The sequence below is a fragment of the Carcharhinus amblyrhynchos genome, chromosome 9 (genome assembly GCF_965287045.1).
Source record: "Carcharhinus amblyrhynchos chromosome 9, sCarAmb.v2.hapA, whole genome shotgun sequence".
Classification (NCBI taxonomy): Eukaryota; Metazoa; Chordata; class Chondrichthyes; order Carcharhiniformes; family Carcharhinidae; genus Carcharhinus; species Carcharhinus amblyrhynchos.
The window spans coordinates 21,663,856-21,683,551 of NC_137332.1; the positions used below are offsets into that span (position 1 = coordinate 21,663,856).

At 42.1% G+C, this 19,696-nt stretch overlaps 1 protein-coding gene across 1 annotated transcript in view; it reads left to right on the forward strand.

Moving 5' to 3' along the window:
- The window catches only part of cfap57 (cilia and flagella associated protein 57), a 67,847-nt gene that overhangs the window by 9,477 nt on the left and 38,674 nt on the right, over window positions 1-19,696 (forward strand). The window contains exons 3-10 of the mRNA XM_080195299.1: window positions 2,262-2,503; window positions 3,549-3,717; window positions 9,103-9,255; window positions 9,566-9,705; window positions 11,148-11,313; window positions 15,104-15,217; window positions 16,419-16,631; window positions 18,869-19,042. Coding sequence (XP_080051425.1) covers window positions 2,262-2,503; window positions 3,549-3,717; window positions 9,103-9,255; window positions 9,566-9,705; window positions 11,148-11,313; window positions 15,104-15,217; window positions 16,419-16,631; window positions 18,869-19,042 — 1,371 coding nt within the window. The remainder of the gene's footprint in view (window positions 1-2,261; window positions 2,504-3,548; window positions 3,718-9,102; window positions 9,256-9,565; window positions 9,706-11,147; window positions 11,314-15,103; window positions 15,218-16,418; window positions 16,632-18,868; window positions 19,043-19,696) is intronic.

The window sequence follows — 19,696 nt, forward strand, 5'->3', positions numbered from 1 at the left end:
CTTTTTTATGGCATTCTTGACCATGTATTTAATACTTTCCAGTCTATCTGAACTTAGATGAGAGAATAAGTAAAATGAGATTGTCATCATCAGTATAATAGTTGATAAACGGGGCAATCTTACCAGAATTTGGAAAATTGTTGGTTCCACAAAGAAAAATGGAGTGAATTCCCCCCCCAGTGGCTCCAGCCTAATTTTTGATCCAATCTTCAGCCTCATTGACAAAAGTTTTTATGTTGGTGAGAATCACACCTTGCCTCCAGTGGCCTCCCTCTGATTCAGCAGCCACTTCTGAATTTAATTGCACCAATCAGTGGGGAGCTGCATATAAACAGCGCCCTAGCACTTGTTCCACAGGGGATAGCAGCCAGGAAGCCAGCTCCAAGACTTCCCCAGGGCTGGGTCCCTGCATTGACAGCTTTTGGTGTGGTGATTACATTTATTTGACAAGAATAACCACTTTAAAAACAATTTATCAATCATTATAAAGCTTATTTATTAGTCACAAGTAAGGCTTACATGTGAAATTCCCCTAGTTGCCACATTCTGGCGTCTGTTCAGATCAGCACATTTTTTGGACTGTGGGAGGAAACTGCAGCACCCGGAGGAAACCCATGCAGATATGGGGAGAACATGCAAACTCCACTCAGACAGTGACCCAAGCTGGGAATCGAACCCAGGTCCCTGGAGTCAATTCAAGGTTTACAAACATTTTTTGTTAATTATTTGCAGGGAATGTTAAAAGAATGACCCTGAAACGTGCTGCTTCCAACAAATCACAATTCTTCATAATTGGATTTCTTGGGGATAATCGGAAATTAAACTTTCAACAAGGCAATTAGAATCTAGAATAGCATTAAAACTGTTAATAAGGCCAAATTGTTGCATTGATTTAATCAGACTTAGAAGATTTGACCCCGGATTTCAGCTTGTCTGTTGTGCTGTCAGCAGTGAGGTGGATCAGTGTTTTTCATTGCTTCTGAGTTTTCACTCTGCAATCGTGCTAGAAAGAAAAGAGAGAATCTCTCTATCACCTGGTGTGCCTCTGCAGGACTGCGCTGTTAGGATATTTGCACATGCTACTTCTCCAGCTATCCCAAGTGCCCTCTTGGCTGATTTCTCAATGGGAGATGGTAATCCCAATCAGCACCCACTGCGTCCAACATTCTCACAAAAGCTGCGCTTTCCTCATTTACATCTGCTATCAAGTTCCTGCACACACAGATAAAGCAAAATACTGCAGATGCTGGAACAAAACAGAAAATGCTGGAAAATCTCAGCTGGTCTTTCAGCATCTGTGGAGGAAGAATTAGCACACACTCCTACTGGAACACTGACACGAGTGAAAAGGGTATTTTCTGCCCTAACTCTACAAAACATCGGCGTGACAAAAGCCTTACTGAGTTTGAGCCTACTTGTATCATACAACAATAAGAGCCAATTTTTCAAGTCTGGATGACCCTTTGTCAGCTCTCTCCACACTTGTTGTCAGATCTACAGAGATTTTCCAACATTTTCTGTTTTTGTTCCTGCATACACATATGGGTGAGCACTGTTTGTCATGTGCCAACTGGCCTGATGTTCGTAGCTTTTTTTATTATTAGTGTCACAAGTATGCTTACATTAACACTGCAAGAAGTTACTGAAAAATCCCCGGTGCCTATTCGGATACTCTGAGGGAGAATTTAGCACGGCCAATGCACCTAATCAGCACATCTTTCGGACTGTGGGAAGAAACCTGAGCACCCGGAGGAAGCTCATGTCGACATGGAGAGGATGTGCAAACTCCACACAGACAGTGATCCAAACCAGGAATTGAATCCAAGTGTGCTGTGAGGCAACAGTGCTAATCACTGTGCCACTGTGCTGCCCTACTGGCGGCTGTAGATATAATTCAGCATGTCCCTTGACTGCTACTTTCAGGTCTACTGAAAATTGAACAGGGCAAGGAAGGTGGAGATGCAATACTTTATTTTGTGGAGTATCTGATTAACCTTCTCTATACTCATTCCTATTCACTTTGCTTCATTAGCTGATATTCCTCTAATTGTTTTATTTTTCAGGCATTAATGTATTTGTGTAAGAATGTGAATGTAGCATCACTGTCTTGGAAGTCTGTTCTGTGCTTGCTTCCAGTGACCATGGTGTTCCCCCTCATTCAACACAGAGTTTCATACAGTATGTTAACTGTATCACATACTTCACTGAGATCCCAGTAATAAACTGTATACTCTAGCCAGTGATTTTCTTTTTTATGTTAGATCAGCTTTAACCCTCAAGATAACACACAGATCTGTCTGGTTGGGGATGGTGTTTTAAAACTGTTACGATATTCTGATGGAAATCTCAAACAAACGAACTTTCAAAAGTTTGAGCTACAGAACTTTCTTGCACATGCTTGGATGCCTGATGATCACATCATTGTTGGCACTGATACGGGAAAGCTTTATTTGTTTGAATTGGCTGAACTGCGCTGGGAGTACACAATCGTATTAGACTTCAGGTACAGTATAAGTAGAGACAGTATGCTCACTAATTTGTAACAATTCTCAAACAGTTCTGTGCTGGAGATCCTCTTTTAGCCTAAGCCTGAATTTTTCACTCCCAACTCGTTCGGGACAATGCCTGGCTCTGCTAACCCAACCCTTGATGCCCACATCACAGTCATAGAATTGTTACAGTGCAGAAGGAAGCCATTTGGCTCATCCCATGAATGAATAAAATAAAACTCAGAGAATGGTGAATCTTTGGAACTCTCTGCCATAGAGGACTGTAGAGGCTAAGTCATTGTGTACATTTAAAAAAAGAGATCGATAAATTTTTATGTATTAAAAACATCAAGGGTTACAGGGGTAGTGCAGAAAAATGAAGTAGAAGATCAATCATGATCTCATTGAATGGTGGAGCAGGCATGAAAGGCTGAATGGCCTACTCCTGATTCTAATACTAATGTTCTTTTTTAACTCCCCTGCCATTGCCATCCCTTTCTCCTTGTCATCACATGCAAATGATGTCTGTTTTTTTTTACCTCTTACCCTCTTTCCATTTGCAGTTCCACTTGAAACCTATGCTTATTTAACTTTGGAGGAAGTTGTCTTGTTGCTGTCTACATTTCCTTCTTAGCAACTTGTTCCAAATATAAACTGGCAAAACAACAAGCGTGTTGATGTGAGAAAGTCAAAGTACATTATGAATTAACGTTAATTAATGTGAGATGACATTTTGCCCGAGGAAACAAAATAACAGACGGCACAGTAATTTACCTAGTAGAAATGGCTATACTTCGGTATAAATACATTTTAATAGATGACTTTGCAATTAAAGTTAACTGAGCTAGGAGAATCTGCTCAACCTCTGGAATTAATTTGTGTTTTTAATAAATCAGTTTCTTACTTCAAGTATTTTAAACAAATTGAGTCAGCACATTTGTTATTGGCAATTCAGTGTTCCCACTGGCATAGATTCTCCATTGGATTATGTTATGTATTAGACCTATTACTAAGGGTTACATTATTTTAAGTAATATCTCTGGTGTTACCACCTATCAGAAAGAGTCCTTCCATCAGCCAGATGCCTCCACCTCCACCACCTGAACCCATGGTAACAGCAATAACAACTTATTCCAAAGGATTTATCTGCTCAGCTGGGCCTGGTGTTGTGTACTTCTTTGAAAGAGGAGAGGAGAAAGATACCTTCAAGAAAATCAGGGTGATTAGGGTAAGTTCCACAAAAATGAGACCAAAGTAATCAAATAATACTTGTCAGGAATGTCTAAGGAACCGCTTGGCTCCTGTGCTGAGCAGCTTCTGAGGCCTTTGGAGCTGTTTATTCAAATGGTGACTAAATTATAGAGATTAGCAATGTCTATCTGAAATGGAAATACAAGATACCCACTCATAGTTGCAGTGATTAGACTTAGATATATAATGACAACAATTCACCAATTCCTACACTCACTTAAATCATATTGGCAACAAGTTAGTGGTTTTAAAATCCATTTTAGTGAATATTTAAAACTCACTGTTAGAAAAATAATTCTAGTTTGATTGGAGGATTTATTAATGCTATAAGTTCTTGTTATTTAGTGATGATGAGCTGATATGTATTTACAAATACTTATTTATTCTGGCCATCATGTAACTAACCAAAGCCGTGTATTATGCTGAGCCAATGATAACATATCAAACTGTACAGAATGTTTTGAGCTAACACTATGAATGGAATTCTCCTGCCGCGCTGATCTAAAAGCCGGAAATTCCCTCCCGACTGTCAATGGCATTTTACATTCTCCGCAATCCGCCCGCTAAAATTCCAGTGGCGGGGGAATAGGAGAATTTTTGTTTTGGTGAGGCTTCAATGAGTGATTTAAAGTTAGCGGTTGGAATTCTCCATTGGCCTCAGGTGGGATTTTACAAGCCTCGCTCAAACGAGATTGTAAACTATCGGCCAGTATATCTAATAAATAGTTTCTTGAAATTATTTATTAAGATCTACTTACAGTACATCATGCCAAGTACATAGTTCTCTGGATGCACACTGCTTTGTGTCTTGCTGTCTACGAGCCTCTTTGACCCTGATGCGCTGTGCAACATTGTTTCGTTAACATAACCATTAATCTTTTACTCTACACATAATACTGAGGGAGAACTTCATTATACAGACTTGCATCAATCCTCTGGGGGTAAACAACACTGCAGACTGCTATCTGCACTGCCTATGTAATGTTCTTCTGAGAAACATCTCCCCAGGGAATCAATGTAAGTCTTGCAGTGCCATACAAACACATTTCTACCTCATACTCCTTGAGATCGGAACTTAAGAGTTTTACATCTGCCAGATGGACGTGGGCCTAGCCCCTGGAAGTGCAACGAATAGTCTGTGATGACATTGGGCATGTATCCCAATGTTATCGTGCACTTGCGCAAAACATTGTCCAGCAGGCACAGCTACAGATCAATGGTGCTCCTGCCAACAATGATGGTGTTTGTTGAGGGGATTAACTCCTCAATTGACCAAGATTTTACGTGTAATGTGAGATTTCAAGCTTGGTGCACGGGAAATACGGGCAGGCAGATCCAACATTTTTTAACTTTTTGGATTCAAGAGCAGAATAAAAGGAGAATGGAACAAATGCTGGATGAGGAATTGAATCACTTGAGGTGTTTTGGATTTTCGAGGGAATATCCTTGCAGCAATTTTCCAGAGTGGCAATTTGCTTGAAGAGGGAGAAACGCATTTCCTAAGCAGCCTCAGTAACCTATTCAGGCTACTGAGTACATGGCAAGAGGTTACATCCAGTAGAGGACAAAGTAAAAGGCATCAAGGAGGCACCAACCCCAAGGAACACCATGGAGCTAAAATCCTACCTGGGGTTAGTCAATTAATAGGGAAAATGTACCCCAAATTTAGCTTCCATGCTGGCCCTCTTGCACACCCCACTTCAAAAATACTACAGATAGGCTTGGAAAGCTCTGAAGGCAGACTTTTTATTAGGTTAAATATGAGTTTCTGTCATCCAACTTACTATCCCATTTCAATTCTAAGAAAGAACTTATTGTAAGTTGTGACACTTCCTCGCACAGCGTTGTTGCAGTGCTGCCATGTTGCTGGAAAGACGGGGCAGAGGAATCCATCACGTATACCTCCAGGACCCTTTTGGTTGCAGAGCAAAGATAGTCTCAAATTGAGAAGGAAGGGCTGGCGATCCTGTTTGGTGTGAAGTAGTTCCATTAATATGTCTATGTTCTATGGCTTTTTATGGTTAACAACCATAAACCCTTACTGGATCTCTTCAAAGAAGACAAAGCAATTTCCCCATTGCCTCCGCTCAGATATAGTGCTGGGCCTTGTTATGAGTGGCCTATGAATATATTCTGGAACACAACCTTGGGACCCATATAGGTAATGCAGACATAATGAGTCATCTCCCGTTGCCCACAAGCCTGGCTCCTTTACCAGCAGTAGAAGACATGATGACCTTGAACTTTTTGGAGACCTTATCAGTGTCAGGAAGATAAATTAAAGCGTGGACCCAAAAAGACCCAACCTTATCCAAAATTAGGCATATGATTTTACATGGCAGACTCCAAGGATGCCCTCCGAAAAAATGAAACCCTACCTCATTAAGAAGTCTGAATCTCATGTTGAGAATGGGATCATTCTTTGGGGGTCCTGAGTAATCATTCCAGCCCCAAGATGATGTCCAATATTAAAGGAACTACATAATGGCCAAGTGAGAGTATCAAAAATGAAGATGCTGGCCAGGAGTTACATCTGATAGCCCAGTCTTGATTCTGACATCACAGACTTGGTAAACCAATATGACCTGTGCCACCTTCAGCCTCCCTACACCCATGGGAGTGGCCTGGTGGACCAGAGGTGCATGCACATGTGGACTTTGCAGATCCCTATATGGGTTCTACGTTTTTAATGTTATAATCCAGGTCAGAATCTCCAAGCTGATGTCAGCCTGGGCCATAGGTTTTGCACTTTGAATTTGGCTAGGGAAGCATAAGATGTTTCACTGCAAGTATGATTCAAATGTCCCTTTAGGGAGCTTTCATCAAACAAAGTTTATTTAGGAATACAGTTAAGACATAGAAAGAAAATTAGCAATAACTTTTCCCAATTACAAACAAAAAAAAACAACCATGGTACTATATAAACCTTAGCAACTAAATACACTCTGTCAACCAATCAATCCCCATAAACAAACACCCTTTTTGGGATTACCTCATGTTTTGTTGTGGATTCTGCAGCTTTCTTAGCACACACACAGACAAGCTTGAAGTCAGAACAGCTTCTCAAAACAACCATGGAGAGAGAGACAGAACACTGCATCCAGCCTGAAGTCCAAACACCTTCTAACTCAAACTGAAAGTGAATCATTAGATTCCTCTGTGAAGAAACCACTTGACCTCAACCTGTCAATCAACCTTCCCATAGAAATTCAAAAGGTTATAAACTCCCAGAAAGTGCATTAAGCCCAGAGTAAAAATAAACAAAACCCCATTTAAACTATTTAAGCAGCAATAGAAGGGCATGAATCAAGTAACTAGTGCCACAATGGAAAAAAACAAAGCTGCTTATAACTGTCGAGAACATGATTAAAAAATACATTTCTCAAAGGCATAGTAGCATTACATTAATCATGGTGAACACAACTCCAAGTGGTTGGAGGTGCACTGCATGGGCTCCATGACTAAGGCTATGATCGATAAATTGCGGCGAAGCTTCAGCATATATAGAATACCAGACATCCTGGTTTCTGATAATGGCATGGCTTTCATTAGTGGTGATTGCCGGAATTTCATGCTCTCCAATTGTGTTCAACACGTCCGGACTGCACCTTATCACCTGTCATCAAATGGACTGGCAGAATGGAATCACAGAATCCTACAGTAGGGAAGGAGGCCATTTGGCAAATTGAGTCTGCAATGACCACAATCCCATCCGGGCCCTATCCCCATAACACCATGCATTTACCCTAGCTAGTTCCCCGACACTAAGGGACAATTTAATATGGCCAGTTAACCTGACCCACACATCTTTGGACAACGGGAGGAAACTGGAGCAGCTGAGGAAACCCACGCAAGCATGGGGAGAATGTGCAAACTCCATGCAGACAGTGATACAAGCCAGGAATCGAACGTGGGTCCCTGGCAATGTGAGGTAGCAGTGCTAACCGCTGTGCCATCGTGCCGTGGTTCAAACCTGCAAAAATGAAGAAACAACCAGCGGCATCCATGGAGATTAAACTGATGTGATTTTTGTCCAGTTATAGGACAACACTGCACACCACAACAAGTGTTGCTCCATGAGGGGTGTTGATGGGATGATGGTGTTGTACCTGATTGAGCCTATAATTCCCAAACTTAGTGGGTAGAGTCGAGTCCCAACAGGAAAAGTAGAAGAGCAATTTTGATTTTGCAAGGACATAAAGAACTTTTGTAACGAGTGACCTGGTTCATGTCAGGAACTTTAGGGATGGTCCCAGATGAATCCCTGGGAACATTATGGAGAAAGCAGGACCAGTACTTTGCAAGGTCAAAATTCATGGTAAAACTTAAAGAAGCACTTAGACCGCCTCAGTGCCAGGGAGTCCTTGCCTGTGCTGCCCCAACCACTAGTCTTGGAGTTAGCCACTGCTAGTGCCAGCCCTCAGCTTGAAGCTGACTCTGCGTTAGCCCTTCCGGTTAATGAAGGTATGTATTTAGCAACAGAAGCTGAAGAAGTGGACCTCTGGGCTGAAGCAAAATGTGAGGGGGAACCTACTTCAGTAACGCTGTGACGCTGCTTCCAAAAGAGAAGGCCTCTTGTTCGTTTTACATCACCTGACCCATCCCCGCCTTTAATGGACCTCTGCCTGAGCACCAAACGATGGAAAGGCTCTGCTTGACGTGGGGGTGCTGGGAGAGACAGACCTAAGGGGTGGGATTGGGTGTGGGGGGCGGGGGGGGGATGGATTGCGGGTGGTGGTGGTGAATGTTATGATAACCACAAATGCCGGGGGTGGGGGGGGTGCGGAATCATAAATGAATCTAGCGTGGACTTCAAGAAGTGTGAGCTACCTTATTGAATGAGAGGAGTCTCACCCAAAGGGAAACAGCCAGCAAGGGTTTTTAAGCCTGTAACTTTACCCAGACAGAGTTGGAGATTCTGAGGTGAAGACTACCTGACTGTAAATCACAGAAATTGCCTTTTCCTTTGGTGGATAATAATGGGTGTTGGCTGGCATTTGGCTGAAATACTACAGTGGGCATCACAGGAATTTATTGCCTATCATTCAGTGCCCTTGAGGGGTGATGTTGAGCCACCTTCTTAAATTTCTGCATTCTGGTGTAGTTACTCCTGCAGCAATGTTAAATTATAAGTTTCAGTTTCTTGATTCAGCCTCAATATATTTCCAAATTAGTATGGTATGTGACTTGGAGGGAACTTTCCAAGTGGTGGGGATCTCCAGGAGATACTATAGGTAATGTTTTTCTTTACAGTTGTTCAATACCATTTTAGGTATTTTTTTGGAGGAAGATTTAATTATGTAAGCCTTACACTCTCTTCAACTTCACCTAAACTGACATCCTATTTTATGTTGCCTTCCAGATTCCACAGGATCCATACAGCACAGATCCAACTCAAGCAGAACAGCAAGAGATTTTAACTCTGTGTCTCAGCCCCTCAGAGGAGGCACTAATTGCTAGCACGAATAAGTGCCAATTATATAGTCTCACATTATCTTCTGCTGAAATAAGTAAGGTGAGCACTGATTGAGCAGCTCAAGAATAACTACGAGTTTGTATGAAATTAAAACTTAACAAATGGAAATCTGCTGCAGAAGGGCAAGACTAAATTTAATATAAACAATTGCTCAACAGCTGCAAGAGTATGTAACAATACAACAATTTATTGATAGTTGCAACATAATTCATTCAGCACTGGAATGCATTAACTGAAATTTGACCTCATATCCCAAAATGGTAATTCATATGCAGTAACTGCAGTGACATTTGACTCTGTTTAGTCTTTTGTTTTGGATTTTTAAAAATTTACTTTGTGTCATTAACAGAATGAACTGGCAAATTTTGAATTCCTCTCCCAATCCTTCCACTCCAATGTAATTACGGGCCTCGATATCTGCATTCGGAAACCCCTCGTTGCCACCAGTTCCATCGATCAATCTGTACGCTTGTGGAACTATGAGACTAAGTATGGATTGCAGTTATTTAAAAACTCTACAATAAGTAAAAATACTAAATGGCTTGAAGTTTTTTTTCTATAATGGCGCGCATGCTGATGTTACCTGTGAGGGTGTCCCAACTTGAAATAGTGGTTCATGGTGGTATATAGTTCTGTTTTTTTGGAATGGTGCCAAAACTGGTGTTCTGAAACCCCAGTGAAAATAACAAGTCCAGTCATCATACAACAATTGTTAAAGACTATCTAATATGTTTAAGAAAAGACAAACACACACAAACAGGACTACAGTACTCTTAAGGCAATTAAGTATGTGAATCACTAAACACACTTACATACATTATGTAGAAATCACCTCATGTTCCAAAATATACCTACAATCCCTAAACTTCTTAAGACTTCCCCCTTCCCAAACAATATCCAAAGTAAATAAATCTGTAAATCAAGTCCACACAATACAAGGCTGAGGGTTGTAGTTACCGCACAATACAAGGCTGAGGATCAAACCCAGGAAACATCTTTTCCTAGTGCAGCAAAGATATTTAGACTGTCTTCATGAAGGTTTCTGTACTGCCTTGGCGCTAAAAGATGTGGGCCTAGCCTTCTGGGTGTCAGTTGCGGACTGGCCTCTCAGGCTGTTAGATGTAATCCGGCCTGCCTGCTTCTGAGTGTGCTGGCATTTATATATTTTTTCCTCTTTGATTCCTCATTCTATGTATTTGCATCTCAAATTTCTGGACAAATGAACTCTAGAAATTAGGATGCATGTGCCACTGATCTCTCAGTTGTCTGAGTAAGCTGTTTTCTACTACTAGGGCAATTTGCACATTGTTCTGTCTAGATGCCTGCTAATCTCATTACTGGGAGAATCGCATCTTTTGGTAACTACTTTCACTCAGTAGATTTCTTTCTGTTGCTGGGCAAATTACATCCGATCATGCCTTGTTAAATTCTTGTTACTGCTGTAAATTTTCCACATTTCCACATTCCTAGCTCCTGCGTTTCTTGATTATTTACCTACCTTGTCCTTTATTGCTTTAATATTTCTGACCATTGCTTACCTGAGATGATGTGCAACATTATTCCCCTATTTTGGACCCAAACATTAACTCTTTCGCTCTCCACAGTTGCTGACACACATCTGAGCTTTTCCTGCACTTTCTGTTTTTATTCCAGATTTCAAGTATCCACGGTATTCTGCTTCCTTTTTAATAAAGTCAGCCACTTTCCATGATCCTTACCTTCTTGCTCCTCCTAGTTCTCACAGAAGTGCAACTTTGCAATTAAATACTTGAAGAAGACAATATTTGAAAAATGCATTTACTAGGCATACTGTAATTTAGGTACTTAAACACTTAAACATTAAAATCCCTTGACTGGAAATTAATTCTACGTAAATTCCTTCACAGTATTTTTAAGTGTTATATTTATTGGTCGTTTCTCCATCTTCTTAGTGTTTTGGAGCTTTATAAGGAATTTCAGGAAGAAGCCTACAGCGTTGCAATTCACCCATCTGGGCTATACATTCTTGTTGGATTCTCTGACAAACTGCGGCTTATGAATCTTCTAATTGATGATATTCGAACCTTCAGGGAATTCACTGTCCGAAGTTGTCGGGAGGTGTGTATGTTATGGATGATGTTGCTGGAATAAAGTAAGGTATCACTTAAGGCGAATTCCATTCAAAATGTCTGTTTCCAGATTGTTTGTACTGATTATTCCAACACCACAGTGGTGTCTGAAACATTGAAAATAGGAGCAGGAGTGGTTCATTTTTCCTTCCCACCCTGCTCTCCCAATCAACATGATCATGACTGATCCTCTATCTCAATGTAAAGGCAGCACTGTGGCACAGTGGTTAGCACTGCTGCCTCACAGCGCCAGGGAGCTGGGTTTGATTCCCAGTTTGGGTCACTGTGCGGAATTTGAATATTCTCCCCATGTCTGCATGGTGTTCCTCCAGGTGCTCCAGTTTTGTCTCACAGTTGGAAAGATGTGCTAGTTAGTTGCATTGGCCATGCTAAATTCTCCCTCAGTGTATCCGAACAGGTGCCAGAGTGTGGCAACTCAGGGATTTTCACAGTAACTTTGTTGCAGTGTTAATTGTAAACCTACTTGTGACACTAATAAATAAATTTTGAATGTGATAATCTTTTGCTTTCCTCATACCACTTGAAGCATTCAGAGTTTATGGATGGGATTTTCCGGCTCCACTCGCCCCAAAACCGAGAAATCCTGCCTGAGCTCAACAAACCATTCCACGATCTGCCCCTCATCTGCTACAATTCCTTTGCCAGGCAGGAAGTGAAATTTCCCTAAAAGTCTATTTTCTCCTTAAACGAGGCATCTTGAGAAGAAATGTTTGATAGAGCAGATGCAGCACGGTTTCGTTAAGGGGAAGTCGTGTCTGACGAATTTATGGGAATTCTAAGAGGATGTGTCTAGTGCGGTGGATAGAGGGGAACCAGTGGATGTGGTGTTTCTCGATTTTCAGAAGGCATTTGATAAGGTGCCGTACAAAAGGTTGTTACAGAAAGTTAGGGGGCATGGAGCTGGGGGTAGGGTGTTAGCGTGGATAGGGGATTGGCTGTCAAATAGGAGGCAGAGAGTGGGTGTCAATGGGTGCTATTCGGATTGGCGGTTGGTGACTAGTGGAGTGCCCCAGGGATCGGTGCTGGAGCCTCAGCTATTTACCATTTATATAGATGATCTGGAGGGGGGAACCAAGTGTAAGGTGTCAAAATTTGCTGATGACACAAAGATTGGTGGAACGGCAAATTGTGCGGAGGGTGTGGAAAGTCTGCAGAGGGATCTAAATAGGCTGAGCGAGTGGGCGAGGACCTGGCAGATGAAATACAATGTTGGCAAGTGTGAGGTTATCCACTTTGGGAGGAATAATGGTAGGAAGGACTACTACTTACAGGGCGAAAAGCTGCAGCATGCTACGGTGCATAGGGACCTGGGGGTCCTTGTGCATGAGTCGCAAAAACCCAGCCTGCAGGTGCAGCAGGTGGTCAGGAAGGCAAATGGGATGCTGGCCTTCATAGCGAGGGGGATTGAATATAAGAGTAGGGAGGTCTTGCTGCAACTGTACAGGGCACTGGTGAGGCCACAGCTGGAGTACTGTGTGCAGTTTTGGTTGCCGCACTTGCGCAAGGATATTTTGGCCTTGGAGGGAGTGCAGAGGAGGTTCACTAGGCTGATACCGGAATTGAAGGTGTTGAGCTATGAGGAGAGGCTGAATAAACTGGGCTTGTACTCGTTAGAGTTTAGAAGGATGAGGGGATATCTCATTGAGACGTATAAGATGATGAAAGGGATGGATAGGGTAGAGGTGGAAAGGTTCTTCCCGCTCAGAAAGGACAGCAGGACTAGAGGGTACAGCCTCAAGATAAGGGGGGGCCAGTTTAGAATGGAGTTGAGGAGGAACTTCTTCACTCAAAGGGTGGTGAATCTCTGGAATTCTCTGCCCATTGAAGTGGTTGAGGCTTCCTCGCTAAATATATTTAAGACGCAGGTAGATAGGTTTTTCGTAGGCAAGGGGATTAAGGGTTATGGGGAGAGGGCGGGAAAGTGGAACTGAGCCACGACAGATCAGCCATGATCTTATTGAATGGCGGGGCAGGCTCGAAGGGCTAGATGCCTACTCCTGCTCCTATTTCTTATGTTCTTATGTTCTTATGTATTCAGTGACTTGGCCTCCACAGCCTTCTATTAAGAACGTATGAACTAGGAGCAGGTGTACGCAATTCAGCCCCTCGATCCTGCTGCACCATTCAATATGTTCATGGCTGATCTCATCTTGGCTTCATTTCCACATTCCCACATGCTCTCCATAACCCTTTATCCTGCTACTAATTTAAAACCCATCTGTCTCCTCCGTAAACTTGTTTGGAGTTGATCACCATGTTCCAGTGGGTGGGAAGATGGCAAGGGGATGTTAGATATTTACATAGAACATAGAACACTGCAGCACAAACAGGCCCTTCGGCCCACTAGTTGCGCTGATCACTTCTATACCTACTAAGCCATAAACCTATCTATAACCCCCAATCTCATTAGATCCCATATACTCATCCAGAAGTCTTTTAAAAGACCCCACCGAGTTCGCCTCCACCACCACTGATGGCAGCCGATTCCATTCACTCACCACCCTCTGAGTGAAAAACTTACCCCTAACATCTCCTCTGTACTTGCTTCCCTGCACCTTAAATCTGTGTCCTCTCGTAGCAACCATTTCAACCCTGGGAAATAGCCTCTGAGAATCCACCCTATCTATTCCTCTCAACACCTTATAAACCTCTATCAGGTCGCCTCTCAACCTTCGTCTCTTCAGGGAGAAGAGTCCCAGCTCCCTCAACCTACCTTCATAAGGCACTGCCTCCCAATCCAGGCAACATCCTTGTAAATCTCCTCTGCACCCTTTCAATAGCTTCCACGTCCTTCCTATAGTGAGGCGACCAGAACCGTGCACAGTACTCCAAGTGGGGTATAAAGTTGCAGCATTACCTCCCGACTCCTAAACTCAATCCTTCAATTAATGAAGGCCAGTACACCATACGCCTTCTTGACCACATCCTCCACCTGCGAGGCCGATTTAAGAGTCCTATGGACCTGGACCCCAAGATCCCTCTGCTCTTCAACACAGCTAAGACTCCTACCCTTGATATTGTATTCCTTCATCCCATTGGTCCTGCCAAAATGGACCACTACACATTTATCTGCATTGAAGTCCATCTGCCACTTCTCCGCCCAGTCTTGCATCCTATCTATGACCCGCTGCAACTTCTGACATCCACTGGCGATCGACGGGCTGGAGGAGTGGGGGAGAAAACAATATCCAGGGGGTTGGGTGGACACTGGGGGCAGAAATCTTAGTTGCGGAGATTTGTTGACTAATCGAAGGTTGCAGTTTTGGATTGCTCAGCAGTGTTCCCTGGTGGTTGATGCTGGTTCTACACCCAGCTGAGCCTACAATTGTGGATGTACCCAGGCATAACTGAGTGATGGTGGGTACAGGGGTCACTAAGTGATGGTCATAGGAAAGTGGGGTTGACAAATGTTGGGGGCTGCTTTTCAATGGTTCGGTCGTCTTCCTGATGGAAGCTCCCTTGATTAGCTACTGATTGCCCACGACCCCCAAAGCCTGCAAGCTATTCCAAGTAGACATTAATTGCCCACTTAAGGGATTCAATGGCATCAGGTTAGGAAGGCCATCCATGGGCATTTCTGCCACAGACTTAATTGTGGCAGACATGGGAAGGTGGCAGAATCCTCAGCCACCGCTTTCCAGGCTGATTAAATGCCTCACCAACCACCAAACTCATCACAGTGGAGGGCATTGAATTCTATCCAGACTCTCCAGCTTCAGTAATTGCATGGTTTTTAACATTATCTTCTCTACTTTCAGTGTGCCTTCAGCAATGGTGGACACCGATTTGCAGCTGTGAATGGAAACGTCATTCATATTCATTCCACAACCACTTTTGAAAACCTGGTTAATCTTAAGGGTCATAATGGGAAGGTGAGATTCAGGATAATTTATATAGTGCAGAAATTTTGTTCATTACTTTCTGGAGCCTTATCAGTCTGATGCCACAATGATGTTCAGTGATTGAGGCAACATTGGCAATACAATAGGCAAAATCTTCCATTTTGTTTTCAAAGTGCTGGCTCAAGTGAGAAAGGTGGAGAAAGTATGCAGCCCACGCACAGAGAGAACCACCTCCCACACGCACATGGCAAACCCACGCTCCCTCCCCACATGTACAGAGAGAACTGTCCCCCACATACACAACAGAAACCCCAGCCCCAACAACATGGGGAACCTCCTTCCAAACACATAGGGCACCCCCCATCTCCATGGGCCACACCAGCGGAAGCACTTCCCCCGGCACCGATGCTACTGATAAGCGTCCTCCAACACATGACAACGTAGAATTTCTGAGCATACGTTGATAGCCAAGTTCCGCACACATGAGGATGGCTTCAACCAGGATTTTGGATTCATGTCACACTATCTGTAAATCCCCATGACTTGCCTGGACTTGCAAAATCTCACTAACTGCCCTGGCTGGAGGCAATGCACATCTCTTTAACTTGTGCTGGGCCCTCTCTCCATTCACATTGTACCTTTAAGACTTGATTACCTGTAAGGATCTCACATTCCAACCATTATCTTGTAAATTGAACTTGTGTCTATATATGCCCTGTTTATAAACACAGCTTCTACTCACCTGATGAAGGGGCAGTGTTCTGTAAGCTTGTGCTGCTAAATAAACCTGTTGGACTTTAACCTGGTGTTGTGGGACTTCTTATTGATGCTACTGCCAGGGCAGTGCCTGGGGATCACGACAGGGCATTGCTGGGGCAACCCCCTCCCTCCACCATGGGCTGTTCATATCTGTGTGCCCCTGGTGGCTTCCCTTCATCTGGTTCACATGGAAAATTGTGAGCTACCCCTACCTGAGCTGAAGATTAATTTGTTAACATGCCAAATGACAGCCTCACCATTTGAGGAAGACTCAACACATCCTGCTTGCCAATTCCATTAAAAAAATTGCAGCATGTCAAAACCATGATGGAGAGCTGTCAGCCCATGCATGAGTAAAAAGAAAATGAGTGTTATTTGTACAAAAGAATGCACTGGAACATTGTAACATACGTGATAGAGTGAGCACTTGCAAAATTATACACTGATGTAAATCCATTTCCTCCTCATACAGATTCGTGCCATTATCTGGAATCAGGATGACAGTAAATTGATTTCCTGTGGTATGGATGGTGCAGTGTATGAATGGAATACACTGAGCGGAAAGCGAGAATCTGAGTGTGTGCTGAAGTCTTGCAGTTATACTGATCTTTGTATCACACCAGACAGTAAAACCATATTTGCAGTGGGGTCTGACCGAACTTTGAAGGAAATTACTGATTCCCAGGTGTGTAGAATATGAAAGGGAAGTTCTGTTTACTCCTGAGGTAACATAAGAACATAAGAAATAGCAGCATGCGTAGGCCATCTAGCCCTTCAAGCCTGCCCTGCCATTCAATAAAATCATGGCTGATCTAAAGTGGATCAGTTCCACTTTCCCGCTTTCTCCCCATAACCCTTAATTCCCTTGTCTATCAAAAATCTATCTACCCATGACTTAAATATATTCAACAAGGTAGCCTCCACCGCTTCAATGGGCAGAGAATTCCAGAGATTCACCACTCTTTGAGTGAAGAAGTTCCTCCTCAACTGCATTCTAAACTGCACCCCCCCCCCTTATTTTGAGGCTGTGCCCTCTAGTTCTGTTTTCCTTTCTAAGTGGAAAGAATCTCTCTACCTCTATCATATCTAGCCCCTTCATTATCTTGTAAGTCTCTATAAGATCCTCCCTCAGCCTTCTAAACTCCAGTGAGTACAGGCCCAGTCTATCTAATCTCTCCTCATAAGCTAACCCCCTCAACTCCGGTATCAGCCTGGTGAGCCTTCTCTGTACTTCCCCCAAGGCCAATATATCCTTACGCAAATAAGGGGACCAAAACTGCACACAGTACTCCAGTTGCGGCCTCACCAGTGCCTTGTACAGTTGCAGCAAGACCTCCTTGCTTTTATATTGTAACATGCATAACATGCACATAACTCAAGGTCCAAGGTTTTGGGGAAATTTACCTCATTGTTCTAAGATTAAATAGATGAAAATCTTGTTCATTTGACATTTGTCACAAGATTCTCAATGCTCAGTTTTCTAAAAAAAAGAAGTGATGAGTAAGTCAATGACTGCCATATTTTGTTATTTTGAACGCTGTAATATAAATCTGCATAATATTGCCACAACACTGAGTATTAAATTCGAAATACACAGTCAAAACAAAGGTTGCATATTTTTGAGAATACTGATTGTTTATCTCAAATCCTATGGATCAACGATCAATCATAGAATGATATGTTAAAGCTAACTAAATCACTAAGATATCATTAAATTTCAGGTTTTTCCATTCACTTTTTTAAATTTATCTAAGCACTTTACCAGAAGCCATTACTCTTTTATTATCTGTTCTGTTTTTAAGATAGCACAAAATCATATTGCATCTGATTTGTGGTGTTCTGAAAATATCATCAAACTAAGGGATCAAAGAGGTTATGATGTGTGTTTGTGATCATCTAAAATTTTTAAATGTTTTAATATAAAATATAATTGAGGAAAAAGGGAAAAAGAAAGGGAGGTATGGAGGTGAAAAACAGAAGACAAAGTCTGAATTATTGAAAAGCAAAACAGAAAGAAAGGGAGGCGGAAAGATTGAATAGGAGTCAAGCAAGTGTACAAGAAGAACAGAAAAAGAGGGACATTTCTTTCACTTTTTCCCTCAGGAAGGAGCATGTGGATGAGCAGCTAGCATTTATAAAATGGGCTTGTGCAATGTAATGTTTATAATGGTTATCCATTGTATGATACGGACAACTTGCCACATTAACATGTGATTATAAAGGAAGGTTTCGCGTAATGATAAAGAGTCAACTGGACTATCCTTCAGAATCCTTCTCTTCCTGTCACTTTGCACGTCCAAGCTAGAGCTGATTCTAAATTCTGGATGACATTTTTTTGTCAGTAGAATTCATTAAAACTTGCAAGCAAATTATTGGACTTACACAAAGGCAAAGCAGCACATGATATTGGACATGTTTGCAAATATGAAGGAACTACTGCACTAAATGCATTATTTGAGTGGGAACTAATCAGTGAGCGTATTTTTCTGCTCCATTACTGATGACTCTGTAACCCTGTTCTCAGTAACAAAAATTCAGGAAACAAAGTTAAAATTTCATTCCAAAGAGAAAACACAATTCATTTTGGTTTTGTTTTCAAACACTAGATTCAAAGAAAGGCATGCTGTTCTAATAGCAATGTATTTATTTTATATGGCTGAAAGATGGCATAACTTACTCTTCTGTGTAAAGTCCTAGCGATTTCCAGGGTGTTTAATTTTAGTGAATTAAGCTCAATAATGCACCTCTCCTCGTGAAATCTACTTTCTGTTTTGACATTATTCTACACTCCACAACTTGGTAACTTGCTAAACTAGAAAGAAACTAACTTTCAGGTTGAAACTTCATATTTCGCAGATGATGTTCTTCCATGACTGAAACCCCCTGAATGATTTCCCCTGTGTTTTCCTCCTGCCTATTCAGATTATTCGGGAAGTTCCGTCGAACGATGTTGCATACACCTGTGTTGTTATGTCACATTCTGGGCGAATGTTGTTCCTAGGCACTGCCAGTGGGGCAGTACGAAGTATGAAAATCCCACTACCTGTAAAGCCAGAATGGAATGAGTATCAGGCACATGCTGGGCCAATCACTAAGGTAGAATGTCAAAATGTTCTAAATCTGTCTTGACATTCCTTTTGAAATTTAGAAACCTAATGTTGATTAAACTAGAAACAGAGTTGACATATTAGTTTGAATTTAACTGCTGTCAGAAAGAACTAATATTCTTCATAAGCATTAAAACAACAGCTAATAATTTATAATCCGGTACATGTTTAACATAAGGAATAAGAGCAAGAGTATAACATTAGGCCCTTGAGCCTGCTGTGCCCTTCAATGTGAACATAGCTGATCTGCCTCAACTCGATTTTCCAGTCTGTTCCCTATAACCCTTTCCACAGAGACCAAAAACCTATTTTGAGCACAGTCTTAAATGTATTGACTAACTGAACATCCACAAGCATCTGGAGTAAGAAAGTCCAGAAATTTGCAGTCCTCTGAGTGAAAAGTTTCTCCTCATCCCAGTCATAAATAGTCAAAGCATTTAGGCTGTGCCTTCATTTTCAAAAATCCCCAGTTAGGGAAAACAGCTTCTCAATGTTTACCCTGACAAGCTCTTTCAGAATCTTATATGTTTCAATTTGATCATGTCTCGTTGTTCTAAACACTGGACAATATATCCTCAATTTACTCAGCCCACGGAAATGGCCTTGTGAACCACTCAGTTTGAGGGCAATTTGAGATAGGCAA